This window comes from Leguminivora glycinivorella, chromosome 2 (assembly GCF_023078275.1).
Source record: "Leguminivora glycinivorella isolate SPB_JAAS2020 chromosome 2, LegGlyc_1.1, whole genome shotgun sequence".
NCBI lineage: Eukaryota > Metazoa > Arthropoda > Insecta > Lepidoptera > Tortricidae > Leguminivora > Leguminivora glycinivorella.
In genome coordinates this window covers 24,930,750-24,947,723 of record NC_062972.1, presented here as the reverse complement: position 1 = coordinate 24,947,723, position 16,974 = coordinate 24,930,750, and the positions used below count along the sequence as shown (strand labels likewise).

Genomic DNA, 16,974 nt, shown 5'->3' with positions numbered 1-16,974 from the left:
GTCTGTCTGTGGCATCGTAGTTTCCGAACGGATGAACCGATCTAGATTTAGTTTTTTTTGTTTTTTTTTATTCGGGAGTGTTCTTAGCCATGTTTCATGAAAATCGGTGTACTATATCGAGGTCGGGGATTTTTTCAAAATTTTAATTTTGTGGTTAGGTTATTCTTTACTAAATTGACTAATTTGACGACCCTAAGTGCATATACATTATACATATAATGCAATGGACTCAGACAAGACAGGGGTTCCTCAAAAACTATTACAGTATGTATGAGTAGATATTATTAGGTATGCCACGGATTTCGCTTCGTATTAAAATAAAGATCGGTACGTATAGCGTAGGGATTATGCTCAATCTCCACAATTGTCAAGGGAATGCCGATTTCTCGTGCGTAGGAGGAAGGCAGGCACTTACTTTGTGTATGTCGAAGTTAGCACTTTATTGATATCACGCAGACTGCTTTTATATGATCACCAGGGGACATCAGTAATAGAGAGTGATGTGAGACAAATAACAGACCTACACTTTATCTTAGGTAATATTACAATCGGAAGAAGTTAAAAATAAAGCTCCAGTTTTAATTAATAGTAATTTAATTAGTAGTCTTGGTAAAGATTACCTTTTTGTACCTTTTGGCGTAGAAATTCTAGGTCCATGGGGTCCCAGCGCGAACAAGTCGTTGAACCCTAGGTTTGCCACTGTCGACTATGAAAATAAGCAGAATTTTGGATACAAGCATGTCAACGGGATTTAACAGTGTGCAAATTTATTATCGTTATTTCGATAAAAGTGCAATCATAGTGTTGACGAATGTAGCACAACACAATAATATTTAAGTAGCTTTTATAAAAATTAAGTTGGTCGCAGTTGCTGTTTTGAATCATTTCTACGTTAGGACGATGATGATGACCGACTTTTATTTCCCATCACAATAATTCCAAAAACGTATAAGTTGCACATCATTAAGCTCCAAAATTAACTGTTTGCAATAATCGATTAAAAGCTAGTTAACTATCTAGTTACGACTAGCGGCTCGAATTAATGTAACTACTCCCGAAATTGCCCGACGTCTTACTGGAATTGCCCTCTAGTTCAGACCTATTAGCATGAACCGGGATTAAATCAGATCTCGGCGGCTGTTCATTTAGGACGGCAGGATATTGGCTACACATGTTACCTTTGGATGTTTCGGTGCGGCTTTAAATGCAATCAAACATAAGCCTTGTATTTACTATTGGATACTTGTTCCACGACGTCATGGGTATACTAATTGTGAACTTGTTTTGAAAGACTGATACTTGAGGTATTTTCAAAGCCCCTTATACTTAGGAGGTAAAATGAGGTGATTAAAAATTATAGCTAAAGTTATAAGTTTTGACATACTTACCTAGTTTAAGAAAATGTTTGCAACATCCTCCTAGGGTCCATGAGAAACTTTGTATGTTTTGTAACAACTTTTAAACCATGGTGCAATAAATGATATTATGATTATTATAGGCTACGAATGGACATCTCAGGTGAGCCGGAGCAGAGGCAGATCACAGGAGAGCTGATGATGGGATGACCTTAATGCATTTTACAGCGATTGGTGGATGCATGTGACAAGCTGTGACGAGCGGCGGAAAACAGTGGAGGCCTCTGCTCAGCACTCTTGCCGGTGGGACACAAATTAGGTGGCACACTGACATTTTATGGCGCGCCACTTTAGGCGGCGCCTGTGCAACTTGCCTAGCCATGTCACTGTCATTCATTTATGTGAGAGAGAGGAAAATATATCATCTTCTCGCTCCCACGTATGTATATCTATATCTGTGCAATGGACTAATAAGGTGGCGCCATCTGTCATAACCTTTTTTGAGTGTGTCTCCACATTAGGGTACCTGTATACGTATGTAAGAAAAACATGTTTGCGACACAGCCTGTTAAAAAAATACCTCATTGTAGTGTCGCCCCTTTCAAACCAATTTACAGAAAACGAGACGACACGACCTACTACATTGCCACTTTTTAATTTAAACTTTTTTTCCTGGCCTTTACTTCCCGGCCTTTAAAGCCCGTTACTGTCTATTAGTTTTTCTAAAAATGCTACTAATACATCTTTTAAGACCTGTAAAGTAGAAAGCGACGACATTTTCCTATTTGATTCAGCGACATTTTAAATACCCAAAACACAAACTGGGAGTAATTGCATCGTTGTTTTGTTGCGTAGTTTTGTTTCTGACAGTAGAGGTCGTTTGTGCCAAAAGTGATGTTCGCGAATATTGCGAAACGATGAAATGCACAGTTTTTTTCTCAGAGTGTTTCTATTACAAAATGTGGATGGAAATGTTTTTCGTTAAAACCAACGCAAAGATACGAGTAAAAATCGTTAGGTTCATTCGTTACGGTCTGAAAATATAGTTATTTGTTATACAAGGGGGCAAAGTTGTATTTTAACGCCGAGTGTGGAATTGAAAAACGAGCAAGTGAAAGGATTCTATAGTTGAACCACGAGCGAAGCGAGTGGTTCGAGAATAGAATCCTGAACTTGCGAGTTTTTTAACACACGAGAAGTAAAATACATTTGCACCCGAGTGTAACACAAAACTTTTCCCCTCATTATAGCGAGGAAACTACAACGCAAAAAATGCGTTTATCACTGCTTCCAGTAGTTCCACAGGTGGTAAATCATCTTTATTACTAGATTCACCTACTTTTATCAATTTTAAAGCAGTTAATTTGACTTTATTCAAGGTCAAATTACTTTACCCACTAGTGGATAAAATTCGTTTTTACCCGCTGGTATTAAAGGACAAAACACGTGTTTCCGAGCTAGTGAGGGGAAAAAGGTTTTACTTTCGTTACTGATAGCGTTTTTTTAAATCTATCCAATTTGCTGGTAGCAACTGCACTTAGGTCTGTACTTGGTCAATGGAAGTCAAAAGATGAATTCAATTTGTGCATATGATTTATTTTAAGTATGTTAGGTTACAACTCGATTACCTATATATACAATTAGATTGATTGATTCATGTCGATTTGGTTTTTAACGTATGCACAATTTAAAACAGGTTGATGTATGAAAAATTGTTCTATTTAACTTCTTCTTATTAACCTCTAAGAGTCGTGTCGGAAAAAGTCGTGGAATGTATTGGCCCCCATTCAGACTCTAACGTAATATTTACTTCACTCTGACTTGACTCTTTAGATTATTGAAACTAAAAATCCCAATTTGTCTTCAAACCGAAATAAATGTCATATTCATTGGCTAAAATTGAGCAAGGCCGCCAGTGTCCCCCGAGCCAGCCCAGGAATTGGGATTTGGTACCCCGGCCCGCTGTATACGTGACAGATGCTTAGAACCGTCGGCCATTCGGCAATGCTGATGCTGACGTCAGTTGCATGAATGAAATGCAAGGTTCATTGTTCTGTAGACCTAGTGGCTGCCTCTAAGTAGGCCACATCTAAAGTAGAAACAGTATCCTTGTTTTGATATGATACCAACATGAAACTTATCGTCTATCTCCCCAGTGGTTATTGAAGCATGATTGTGTGCACATTTGCTAGCGTCCAGAAACGTACCAGTACCTATGCTAATTCGAGTTTAGAAACCATTCCGGAGCTAAGGAGAAACTTGCTAATGCACGTTCCTCGATCTGTACGCTAATGCTCGAAAAAACTATGTGAAAACAAATAGGACCGACCCACATTCCGACTGTAAGCCCCAGTTTCAAGGTAGTTCTTGCGCTGTCGCTCGTCTGTACGAGGATGCGTTTTTGATGGACCAGTTTAAATTGAATTTCTAGAAGAACAAGTATAGGATTTCACTGATTTTCATGCTCTGGATTCCTCCTCCTATCATCAGATTCTTACCAGGCCCCGTAGCCGAATGGCATTTCTACGACGCGAAACGAAAATAAAACGCCGCAAAAGGTAATGTGGCTCTGTCACGCTAATACGTAAGAGCGATAGAGACAGACTTATACCTTTCGCGGCGTTTCGTTTTCGTTTCGCGTCGCTGAAATGCCATTCGGTTACGGCACCAGAAATATTTATCTATATAATAGCAGTTTCAGAAGAAAATGTCTGGAATATGGCAGCAGTCAATCATGAACTCTTCGCTCCACATTTCGTTTCTACGCTCCATTGCACTCTGTCACTTACCAGGATATTCGTATAACTAGTGACTCTGGGAGCTGCAGACCTTCGCAAAATGCTTAGATGACGCAAAACTAAAAAATAATTAGTGATTATCGCAGTCAAGTCATGACAGCGATAGTTTCAAGCCACATATACTCGTACGCTATAGGCACTCAAGCCCTTAACCCCTGGAACGCCGATGTTAAGTGAATCTCATCCATGTGGGACCTTTGACTTGAGACGTATTTTATATATTTTCTGGCTCTTTCTAGTACTTTCTACTATCAAAGTCATTGTGCTGAGAGTAATCATTCTTTGCCTTTGGCTAGTCTGTGGTCAAGAGTCAGCCCATTTATAACAAAAAAAAAAAAAACAAAGGTCAGAGGCGCCAATGGCCTACGCTTGGTAGCCTCTGGGAATATGAAAGCTCACTGGCAGCAAACACGTAGCCTCAACCAGTGCAGGGCCAGCTTAAACGTCGAGCCACGATTTATCTTCTGAAACTTCGCGAGGAGTTCAGGACACATCAAAAATAAGTTTTGTTTTAAAAATAAAGTTTATTTTTAGTCTATTAGGTGGGAACAGTCTTTGCAAGTGACTTAGTGCGTTTTCACATTATCCGATCCGGATTTCATATTATCCATACCTACATTACAGGCGCCATCTTCGATTTTTTCCACTGAAATCCTTCCGACATCCGATATCGGATCGGATAATGTGAAAACGGCCTTAGGATTCAAATATAAAGGATACATTACAACTTGTCTAAAAAATAACGTTTAAGGCATATTTCTGTAGGTATACATAACTTTATGGCAGTAATTTCGCCTCATCGACACATTGAGTATCTTGTCAGGGTGCGTAGCCGAATGGCACAAACGCTCACGAAACGCTCACGAAACGAAACGCTCGTAGATATCTATCTCTATCGCTCTTGCATATTGGCGCGACAGAGCCAGACTACCTTTCGCTTTGACAGTGAAATCATTCTTGCTGCTGCCGCCGTGATACAAGAAACCTTCGACTGACAACTCCAATTAAATATTTCGGCTTGTCGTCTTCGGTATGCGACACAGCTTCGTAGTTTACTTGGTACGGTTTTAAAACTTGTGTTCTATCTGCGCGTTGACAGTGACATCAGGCTTGCCGCTGCCGCCGTGGTACAAGGAACCTCCGGCTGACAACTGCGTGTTCTTATCCACGTTCCAAACTCCCGCGCCGCTAGCATCCACCTGTCAAATACAATATTCAATCAAACCTGCACCGATATGGTCGCGCGATAAACGATAAACATGAGACCGTCACTATCGCACATGCAACTACAAATACTGGATGGAATGAAAAACATTTGTTGTGACCTTCAATGGCGGTCAATCAAATACAGGGACAATCAAATACATTTTGAGACAGAATGTAAGGGGTTTAGGTAAAATTTGGTAAATGTTTTATAATTATATGGCTATGTTAAGGGCAGCTACAAAAATTACAAATTATGTTGTAAAGATGTAAAAGGTTTAAAAATACTAAAAACAACGGTCTGCCGACTGAGCTACTGAGAGTTCAGAGGCATATTCCTATATCGTTGGCAGACGTTTCTGCTGAAAACATCACTAATGTTTGGGGTGGAGCTTTAACTTAGAGATCATGAGATCAGTTACAGTTAGTTTTGAAGACTCACCGTGGTTTTCCCATGAATCTGCTTGCTGATGTCCACAGAGGCTTTAGCGTTCTCATTGGCCCAGTTGAGTTTGCCTCCGAAATGGCTAGTGTCCCCGGCTGGGCTCAGTACCCGGGTGCCGTAGGCCTGGCCGTCCAACTTGCCCCGCGCGTCGTTGAATATCGTCCCTTGGTATCCGGCCTTCCCCTGAAAATGTGTTGTCATTGATCATTTATATCAATTGGGTTAAGTCATTACGAAGCGCTGGTAGCCTAGCGGTAAGTACGTGTGACTTTCGTTCCGGAGGTCGCGGGTTCGAACCTCAGCTCGTTTTGACCAATGAGTTTTTCGGAATTTATGTGCCAAATGTCATTTGACATTTGCCAGTCGCTTTTCTTTGAAGAAAACCATCGTGAAGAAACCGGACTAATTCCAATAAGGTCTAGTTTACCCTTCGGGTTGGAAGATCAGATGGCAGTCGCTTTCTTAAAAACTAGTGTCTACGCCAAATCTTGGGATTAGTTGTCAAAGCGGACCCCAGGCTCCCATAAGCCGTGGCAAATTCCGGGATAACGCAAGGAGGATGATGATGGGTTGTCATTAGGAAAAACCTTTATTAACACTACTGTGTTTCTACTAAAAGTGTTTCGGTTCCAGCGGGTGTATAGTAGCATACTTGGTGGATAAACTTTATCGCATCGCGATCGGTACGTCCCTATCGCACTTACAAATAGTGCGAAAAGGACGGCCTGACGTTATATCGTTTATTGACCATGCTTGCCTGCCTTGGGTTCATTTTCTATAGAAACATACATGAGATTATCTCTTATAAAAAGGCCCTGACGTAGTCTAAAATGAGCTATCATTTATCTAAAACGAAACAAATAATGTACAAAAAATATAGGCGTTAGATACGACGACATTTCACTTAAATATTGCGCGGATTTTCAATTACCTATCCTTTAGAAGCTTAGAGTCAGTAAAAGCCGATTGTAACTAGTTTAGAAAACGTCCTTTTAACACATTAAAAAAAAAACATATAAGCCGCAGTATTTTTTTAAGATGCTACAGGAGCGAAAATGCTAAAACGGAAAGGAGCCCCCTTTTCAATTTGGGAATTTCAGTTAAATATAAGTACTAGTGTTATTAACTAGATTTATCGAAAAAAAATGTCCATTAAGAACAACTCAGTTAAAAGATATTGCGAAAAAATCTGTAACATCAGGTTCCGCTCTCTGTTTCTTCCTTCAAAACTTAATCAATCGGAATGAAATTTGAGAAACTGAATAACAATGAAATAATCTGTGTCGGATCGTTTAGTGTTTTTGGCTAATTGTTACCAATCTTGAGTATCACACCTTTTTTGCGCCATAATGAAAAAATAAAAATATCAAAAAAAATCAAAACGGTCCGACACAGATCAAAATAATAATAATCTGTGTTGAAAAAATCATTGCTCTATCTTCAAAAACCAGGGAGGAAACAGTCGAGAGCATTTGTATGGAGAATTGACCCCTCCTGTATCGTCTTAAACTTACAAATAGTCCTTGGTTATTGGTTCCCAAAGTGCCGAAGACATTGCCGTGACCCACTGGTTTATTCCACGTAACACCACCGTTGCTGTTTTGGAGCGCCCTGCCCCAGACATTGCTATATAAATCCCTGTAAACATTGACAAATAAATAGGTACGCGAGCAATGCATACTACAAAAGCTAAATTGGGTAAAATATTTCTAAACATAAAACTTCTAGTGTCGCAATTCAGCAATTGAACCCTTATCCCATAGTTGTTTTCTACAACACCCACGGGAGGAAAGGGACTTTACTAACCAATAATAGCGGTTATAATTAAGAAAATATAGATACTAGAGAACCTTAATAACGAAATAAAACTTATTGAACTCTCAATTCATCAAAAAATTCTTGGTAAATATGAATAATAAAAACAAATCTAACTTTTTCCTTAATTTTTGTACAAACTTTTGGAGAACTGTTGAATTCGGTGATACAAGCTGTGAAGCACTATTCCGAAAGACGGCGTGTCATCAAATGAGACGAGTTTACCTTAAGTACTTAGGAAATAAGGTGTTTTGTTATTACTTGTCTTTCCCTGAGGGGAGTAGCCACACTTGAGCTGCAGACACGCTAAACAGAGCAGCAATCACAACGACAACGGAATACTGCATTTCTGAAAAAAAAAAAAAACAAAATAGTTTAGTACCTTTATACTGAAGGTGAAGAAATGTTCACATAATAGGCTACTTGACTCTTTTTTAAAGTCTGTCTTATATGATTAAGAACTGTCCAATTAACGGAAATAAAATATTACCATATTTTATTATGACTTAAAAACAGCAAAAAATATTTTTGCAGTATACTTTTACGTAATCAGGCGAAAACAACACAGTCATGTTAATCTATAGAGCATCTCTACATCAGGTCATTCTATTCGAAAACAACATTTTCTGACTTTTTAAGTATGAAGGCATAAAGTTCAATATGTCAGTGATTTATTTGACATGCAGTAAGGTTCGAATTCGATGACGTCACTTCATCGCTGACAGCGTTTTCGGTGGCCAAAATAAAGAAAAAACTATTTTAAATCGAAAATACGTAGTCAAAATATACTTTTTATTCCCAATATCTATAAATATTGTTTTTTTATGTCAAATACTATAAAATACAATAATTTACTGTGCCAAATTCGATATGAGTCTAGTAGCCTATTCAGAACTCGACTGTAGATTTTATTTGAACTCTCGTACACTTACTAGGTAATTTGTAGTAGGCTCCGTAATGTAAGAAAAGTTTTTTCAACTGTGTTCGAATGCCAGCTTCTGGCGTTTATATGCAAAAATAAAAGGAATGGTAAAGTCCCTGCCTTCGTTCCAAGGGGAATTACAATACTTCTTTAGAGCAGCAATTATTATTTCTGAACAAGCAGATAATATTTGACCTTTGAGCTTGGTCATCTAAAATTAACTATTATGAATATTTTTATACATTAATATATGGATAAATATTTGAGCGCATACTATCTATACGAGATTATAGATTATTTTAGATTTATTTTAGTTTAATTTTAGATTTATTTAGTCTAATTTTTATTTTAAGTTTAATTTTAGAATAATTTTAGATTTATTTAGTTTAATTTATCTATACGAGTACGAGTTAATTATTATAGTCATAGGGATAAAACGGTAATAATATCTTATTACAGTGTTTTCACAATATCCGATCCGATATCGGATGTATAGGATCGTTATCCTATATATAAAAGGCGCCATTTATATCTGCCTTTTACATCCTTCCGACATCCGATATCGGATCTGATAATCTAAAAACGCTCTTATCCGGTTAATATTGTGTAAGGTCGTTTGAAATCAGTACGTTTATGCCACCATTCCTAAAAGATGTTATACAATCTGGAGAATAGGCAATGAGCATTATTTACAATTAATAATTATTGAGAATAGGCAATGTGCACTATTTACATACATACATACATACAATCACACCTGTGTCCCATGAAGGGGTAGGCAGAGCACATGAAACTACTCTAGTTTTAGTGCCACTCTTGGACTATTTACAATTAATAATTATTGAGAATAGGCAATGTGCATTATTTTTTGTTTCCGTATTATTTGTTTATCACGTCATCGTACGAGTGGGAATCACCACGACTACAAAAACAGCGGTATTTGAACAGTCTTTTTAAGATGTCACATTATTAAGTATGTAGGTAGATAACCTAACCACAAAATTAAAATTTTGAAAAAACCCCCGACCGTGACATAGTAGACCGATTTTCATGAAACATGGCTAAGAACACTCCCGACTAACTCAGCTTTCAGACAAAAAAACGAAATCTAAATCGGTTCATCCATTCGGGAGCTACGATGCCGCAGACAGACAGACAAACAGACAGACAGACACACACACAGACAGACACGTCAAACTTATAAAACCCCGTCGTTTTTGCGTCGGGGGTTAAAAAATGATGTTTTTGATTAGATTGACTTCATTGACTTCCGACATCGACATACCGGTACCATATTGCTAATCGCTATTTGATGTTTGTCATAACTCATAAGCATTATTCTAATGCCGTAAGCAACCGTAGGTATGTAAATTACATTAGACTCAGAGTCTAATTTCTTTGAATTGATGTGAAGAGTACTGAGCTGCCAAACACGTTTAACACACACTTTCTAGGTATAGGGAGCAATCACGCCATACAGAATGACACGCAGCAATCAACACACTATCTTAAGAGGCATTTAGAAACTGTTGATATACCCTCTTACACTCTGCCAGTCGTCACCCGTGATTTATTGACCAGAACCTTGCATTTCATGTTGAAAAAGGAGAATACCGTTGATGCTTTTGACATTTCACCAAAAATTATTCTATGTTTGTGGCCGGTTGTTGCCGACATACTTGTCGTCCTCATAAACATTATCTTTGAAACTGGTACGTATCCAGATGTGCTGAAAAACACGAGAGTCTGTCCAGTCTTCAAGGGTAAGGGCGACAGGTGTGACGTCAACAACTATAGGCCTATTACAATAGTACCCACCATTTCTAAAATGGTAGAATCAATCCTGTCGTCTCACCTTATGACTCATTTAGAATCGAATAACCTACTTACGGAAAACCAGTTCGCATACCGACAAAAAATGTCGACAACCACCGCGACGTATAGGATATTCGATTCTATCATGACAGGGTTAGACGATAAGGATAAGATTGCCGCAATACTGTGTGACTTGTCAAAAGCATTTGACGTCATTAGTCATGAATTACTGCTGAAGAAATTGAAGATGTACGGAATGGATAGTACAGCTCATGAGCTGTTTACCTCTTTTTTGTCAGACCGCAAACAAGTCGTGAAAATACTCACTGACGGCAAGTCAATTCAGTCTGACATAGGTAGCATAAATATAGGTATTCCACAGGGTTCGTCCCTTGGAAATACCTTGTTTTTGTTATTTGTAAATGACCTACCGTCGAACATTGAAGCTGGCTTGCCTGTATTGTTTGCGGATGACACGACTGTATTGGTTAGTGCAAGTTCTTATGACCAGCTGGCAATAAACATTAATGACGCTTGCCACCAATTGCAGTCATGGTTCTCAGCAAATGGACTGTTACTTAACTATTCCAAATCGAATGTTATGTTATTCTCTGGTCGAAAGGTTCAACCACCACCTTGCATGGCTAACTTTCCAATGACCATGTGCGAAGAGAGTAAGTTTCTAGGGTTCCTGATCGACAATACTCTAAATTGGAAGTGCCATGTAGACAATCTTTGTGATCGGTTGGGTGGTGCGTCGTTTGCGTTGAGAAAACTGAGGCCTCTTATTTCGGCAGAAGCCTTAAAGCAGGTGTACTTTGCGCATTTTCATTCTATCATGGCATACGGCTCACTGCTCTGGGGCAATTCTACTGATGCAAAAAGAGTCCTTATAATGCAGAAACGCGCAATACGTACACTTGCCGGTGTAAAAGACAGGTACCCTTGTAGAGAGCTCTTCGGTTCTCAACGTATAATGACGCACTACTCACAATATCTGTTCGACGTACTGCTGTATGTTAGACATAATATATCCCAATTTGCACGCATAGACTTTCCGGGCAAACAGCTTCGATCTACAGGCCGTCTGAGAACAGTCCCCCGTCGCATGGCACTTTCAAGAAAGAACCCTCGAGTCATCGGCCCTACTTACTATGAGCACTTACCTGCCGATCTGAGAAATGAGCCATGTGACGAAGCATTTAAGCGCAAATTGAGAAACCTTTTGTTAGATAACCCCATGTACTCTGTAAATGAGTACATGGATTTGAATTTTTAATGACCGATGATATAATTATACCTATATTTCTCTGTTATATAATATTTTCTTGCTTCGTGATAATTTCATGATATTGTAACTTAATTTATTAATTTTATTTAGCTTGGCATGTGTATTTTCTTTCTTTGTAAATGACGATCCTCATTTGGGAGACACAATTATTTTTATTTGGAATTTATTATGTAATTTTTGAAGATCATGATGAGAAGATAAACATAATTTTGACATGTAACAAATTTATAGTGTAATTTTTATCATGAAATAAAGAAATCTAATCTAATCTATCTATTGGAAGAACATAACAAATTGAATACATCTCTGTTGCTCGTTATTTATATCATAAAGTAATCACTCCAAATATGAGCAATTAATTTCTTGTTTCATTATTTGCTTATGACGTCATCGGACTGGGGGAATGACCCCGACTACGGCCGGATTCCAACATTCTTAAACCTTCGTCAAAAATTAGCTCTACACTGAGAGAAATTTGCATTGTGAATTTAACAAGTTCGACTTCTTGCGGTTTATCCGTTTGAATCAGCCAAACGTATGTTTAAAACAATATGTGTCAGGTTGTTTTTATAAAATCGACTTGTTGATTCAAATATATTGCCGATTCAAATGACAAGTAGCTTGTTGTTTGAACCAAAGAGCACGTAGGCGCTATTTTAACCAAAAAACTTGTTGAACGAACATGAAAACTGGTTGTATTTTCTCTCAGTGTAGAGACAATTCTATATAGATTTATAAATATACATTAAATGAAGGCCCCTCTTTCTTAGAAACTCACATTTTGACTAAAAAGTTATGACGTAAAACGCTTACAAACTGGAACAATTTAATAAGGATTTTATATAATTCCTACTGTTTCATGTCGGAAACAGTGTCTAAATCAACGATTTGGTTTGACTAAATCACTCTTGACACTAATATGTCTATGAAATGTATCCGATTACTATATGAATTAAAAACTATACTTAATTTTTTGACTGTAATTAATGTTGAATCAGCAATATACACAACTCTGGCGTGACTCACGGTTTTTGTAGAGTAACTATGGGGACTTTACCTTTTGCCCAGTTTCGTATATATATGCGAGCAATAACTTCCTACTTACACTAAGGAAGAAGCTTTCTTACATTACTGAACCCATCTTGAGTAGGTACGTTGTTGTTTATTATATACTTTTAGTGTTATTCGACTGTGGGATAATAAGGTAATTTTTTAGAATGATAAAGCTGAATATCTTGCCTAATGTGTAAATGTGTTATTCGACTAATTAGCGGATACTTTTTAACTTTTATGAAGATCTTTTTTAAAACTTACCTTTGAAGTAGGGCTGTAAACACAATGTTAATATTTTTTTAATTGTTCTGAGTAATTCTAGTACCAGCTACATAACTTACCAATATAAAGCAAAATATTTGGTAATGTATTTTAATATTCAATTATATTTCAGATAAAAATGCAGTCTACCATTACTATTTTGGTTGCTCTGGTGTGTGTGGCGATGGCTCAAGTGTCGGTCCCCCCAGGATACAAAGAAAGGTAAAGATATAAAAGGGATTACAATTTTAAATCAGGACTTATATTTCTATGTTTAGATATATTTAGGAGTCACTTGCGCTACTAGCAATTTCATTCACTTTTACCCTTTAGTCGGGGTAAAACTGTACCAACCATAACATTTTAAGTTATTTGGCCTGTAACAATGAGGCGGCCTCTATTGTAAAACTATTTTGAAACTCGCATTATATTACCAGGGTGGCTAGCCGAATGGCACAATCGCTCACGAAACGCTCACGAAACGAAGCGCTAGTAGATATCTATCTCTATCGCGCTTGCGTATTGGCGCGACAGAGCCAGCGGCGTATCGCTTTCGTTTGGCGTCGGAGAAATGCCATTCGGCTACGGGGCCAGGCCCCGTAGCCGAATGGCATTTCTCCGACGCCAAACGAAAACGAAACGTAATCCGGCTCTGTCTGTGATAGATATCTACTAGCGTTTCGTTTCGTGAGCGTTTCGTGAGCGTTTGTGCCATTCGGCTACGCACCCAGTATTTGTAGTGTTATCGCTTACAGTATAGTTCTGAATAAAAGTGTGTGATGCCGATGAACCCTCAGAACTAAATGTACTATAATGTAACATTTGCGTCCTTCTTCAGGTATCCGAACCACTACCCGTGGGCCAAAAATGTCCGACACGCAAGAGACGTCACGTGGGACAGATCAGTCGGTAACGGCAAGGTCTTTGGAACATTGGGCTCCAACGACCAGGGTTTATTCGTAAGTACTTTTTATTCTTTTTGTATTGTTTTATTTTACTGTCTGTATTTTAAAAACAAAATTTTCCCCAGGGCAAGGGAGGCTACAAAGAGACGATCTTCAACGATGCACGGGGCAAATTGGACGCGCAAGCTTACGGCAGCCGCGTGCTAAGTCCCGCCGGGGACTCCAGCCATTTCGGGGGTAAGCTCGACTGGGCCAATGACAACGCTAAAGCTGCCTTGGACATCAGCAAGCAGATCCATGGTAAAACCACGGTAAGTGAATTGAGATTACACTTAACTACTTATACCCCTTCTCTCTCTCTTCCAAGCTATTAATCCCACATGGTGGTGGGGTCAGCTTTCCTCGTCAGCCGCTTCCACTTCGCCCTATCCTTGACGTCGTCTTCGGACACTCTGCACTCAGCCATATCTTTTAGCACTACGTCCCTCCATCTTGTCTTCGGTTTTCCTCTGCCTCTCTTACCGGGGATAGAGAAACGTAGTGCTAAATTTCCAACGTATTCTGGTGGTCTTCTCCCTACATGCCCATACCATCGCGGCCTACTTTCCTGCATTTTGTCCGCGATGTCGCGTACGCCCAGGCTGCCTCGCACGTACTCGTTGCGGATCCTATCGAGCCTGGTGACGCCGCACATCCATCTCAGCATCTTCATTTCGGCAACTTGAATAGTATGCACATCCTTCTGCTTAACTGCCCACGTCTCGCTGCCGTACATCAGTACGGGCCGTATTATGGTCTTGTAGACTAAGCCCTTCAGTTTGACCGGCATTTTTTGTCACAAGTGACACCAGTCACTTCGCGCCACTTCAGCCATGCAGCTGCTATACGGTGCTGAATATTGCATCCGATGTCCCCAGAAGAGTGCATCATACCACCCAGATATTTGTATTGTTTGCACTTAGTGACTAGTTGCCCATCGATGGATATCGGGCTATCGTCGCTTTGGTTGGGTTCATTTAGGGAGAGAAACTGGGTTTTGGAAATACTCAGCACTAGGCCTCCGGCTTGTAACTGGTGTTTCCATGACAAAAGGGCATTTTGTAGCTCACGCCGACTTTCCGCGCAAATGGCTACATCATCAGCGTATATAAATGTCCACTTTGCTGTATCTTGCGCCTCTTCGGTAAGTGAGTCCAAAGCCAAGCAAAACAGGAAGGGGCTCAGTACCGAGCCTTGGTGAACGCCTTCCGTGACCGCTACTGGTTTCGTCTCACCCACCACTGTCCGCACCATCGATCGTGCCCCCCTGTACATGTCGGCAATGATGTTGACATAGTGCTCGGGGACGTTCTTCTTGCGAAGGCTCCACCAGATCGTATCTCTTGGGACCTGCTTATTCTCTTGGGACCTTGGGAACTACTTATACCCCTTACCGTCCTTTTTTTAAGATACTTATTAGATTTTTATACTTGATTTAGAACTCCTATTTTAAGAGTGAATAGTATGTTTGATATTCACATCATAAGAATGTCTGAATATTCTAATAATAGGTGATTTAACATTATTTTTATCAGGTGGATGCGAGCGCTGCAGGAGTATGGAACCTGGATAAGAACACGCAGTTTTCAGCCGGCGGCGGTCTTTCCCACACCGGCGGGGCCAAGCCCGACGTCAACGTCAAAGCACAGATAGAACACAAGTTTTAACCTCAACTCCAGTGTATAGCCAGCTGCAGAGATAGCTGACCCCAAGTTAATGTTATACTTATCACACAATTACAATGACAGAGTCAGGTAGCTCATTGATATGAAGCAGTACACAGTGCGATGTGGGAAGTAATTGAAACGACTAGTTACCTTTACTTTATAACACTACAACAGAATACAGCTGTTTGGATGAACGACCACAATGTTACGCTTTCAAGTGTTCAATTATATTATGTAGCAAATGTGATATACTTAGATTAAAGGTTTTTAATAATTAAATCGCTTGTTTAACAGTCCTTAATTTTTTTAATTATCGTGTTTTTTGTAGTAATTTCTTCTCAATCAGACCAGTCAAAACATAGAGGTAACAGAAATACAAATATTTGTGTTTTTCAAATTGACGGCATTGTAGGATAAAATTTCTGAACTTAGAAATAATCTGAAGAGCATTTTGCAGTAGGTAAAGGTAACTGGGTAGGTACTAGGTAGTCATATATCGTCACTACTTTAAAAAAAACTTGTATCTTCGTCTGTCAATGAAAAGAAAATTGTAGTATGTATGGAATGCATATAGACTTACTGCATTTTAACTTTGGGGAGCAGCGTGAGATACGAGATTTTTTAAGTAGTGAGGTAGTGACGATATGTTTTTTCGCACTAGCGCGGAAGTCTGTTTTGCCACTAACAGCAATGTTTCTCGGACATTGCACCTTAAATCGTCTGAAGTAGACGCTAATAAGGCCAGTAGTAGTAGTACGGAATAGTTATTTGTTTTACAAGGGGGCAAAGTTGTTGTTTAACCGTACGTGCCAATATTGATACCCCAGCAAGCGAAAGATTCCAATATTGAACTGCGAGCGTAGCGAGTGGTCCAAAAAGTGGAATCTTGAGCGTTGGGAGGGTTTCAAGGCACGTAGGTTAAACAAACTTTGCCACCGAGTGAAACACAATTTTTTTCACCACACCAACATGAACAAAATACTTACTATAAAACATCAAACTAAATCAAATGCAGCAATATATTCAATTTTTAGGGTTCCGTAGTCAACTAGGAACCCTTATAGTTTCGCCATGTCTGTCTGTCCGTCCACAGTCAACTACAAAGAGATGTATACACGTTAGTCTTACAAAATGCAGGAACTTTTAGTATGCAAAAAATATTTACCCTTGCTTCGTGACATTTTCAGTATCCGACTAATGTTACACAATCATCGATTCGTTTAAAGCGCTGTTATTATGTATCCAACCAAAGTTCCTATGAATGTATATCTGGAACCTTCATTTATTACCTATCACTATGTCATTACAAATATAAGTCATATTTCAATATTCTAAAGATATGTATCCATTTTGAATAGTTTGCCAGACGCCAACAAAGAAGTATTATTTCTCCAATAACATGAGA

At 38.9% G+C, this 16,974-nt stretch overlaps 2 protein-coding genes across 4 annotated transcripts; one reads left to right on the top strand and one right to left on the bottom strand.

The window, feature by feature from the left end:
- Positions 1-4,657: 4,657 nt before the first annotated feature.
- Positions 4,658-8,619, bottom strand: LOC125242297 (gloverin-like). The gene is made up of 5 exons (XM_048151064.1): positions 8,549-8,619; positions 7,878-7,965; positions 7,316-7,439; positions 5,799-5,984; positions 4,658-5,352 (listed from the first exon to the last, which is right to left on the bottom strand). Exons 2-5 carry the CDS (start codon positions 7,961-7,963, stop codon positions 5,221-5,223), a joined length of 528 nt encoding a protein of 175 aa, XP_048007021.1. The 5' UTR covers positions 7,964-7,965; positions 8,549-8,619; the 3' UTR covers positions 4,658-5,220.
- A 4,101-nt stretch (positions 8,620-12,720) lies between these two features.
- Positions 12,721-15,865, top strand: LOC125242315 (gloverin-like). Of its 3 annotated transcripts, none has more exons than XM_048151085.1 (5): positions 12,721-12,794; positions 13,092-13,180; positions 13,797-13,917; positions 13,989-14,174; positions 15,438-15,865. In XM_048151085.1, the coding sequence occupies exons 2-5, from the start codon at positions 13,098-13,100 to the stop codon at positions 15,567-15,569; spliced, it is 522 nt and encodes a 173-aa protein (XP_048007042.1). In that variant the 5' UTR covers positions 12,721-12,794; positions 13,092-13,097; the 3' UTR covers positions 15,570-15,865. The 3 variants fall into 3 exon arrangements, with proteins under 3 accessions (XP_048007042.1, XP_048007045.1, XP_048007043.1); XM_048151088.1 differs by having other exon boundaries at positions 13,989-14,197; positions 15,278-15,466; XM_048151086.1 differs by having other exon boundaries at positions 12,760-12,848.
- The last annotated feature ends 1,109 nt before the right edge of the window (positions 15,866-16,974 follow it).

Bases quoted from the DNA above. Each gene is read 5' to 3' on its own strand.
- LOC125242297 (XM_048151064.1), bottom strand. From the start codon at position 7,963: ATGCAGTATTCCGTTGTCGTTGTGATTGCTGCTCTGTTTAGCGTGTCT. The intron at 7,440-7,877 runs GTAATAACAAAA...CAATGTTTACAG, and splicing joins CTCCCCTCAGGGAAAGACAA to GGATTTATATAGCAATGTCT. The intron at 5,353-5,798 runs GTGAGTCTTCAA...TGTATTTGACAG, and splicing joins AGATTCATGGGAAAACCACG to GTGGATGCTAGCGGCGCGGG.
- LOC125242315 (XM_048151085.1), top strand. From the start codon at position 13,098: ATGCAGTCTACCATTACTATTTTGGTTGCTCTGGTGTGTGTGGCGATG. The intron at 13,181-13,796 runs GTAAAGATATAA...GTCCTTCTTCAG, and splicing joins CCCCCAGGATACAAAGAAAG to GTATCCGAACCACTACCCGT. The intron at 14,175-15,437 runs GTAAGTGAATTG...TATTTTTATCAG, and splicing joins AGATCCATGGTAAAACCACG to GTGGATGCGAGCGCTGCAGG.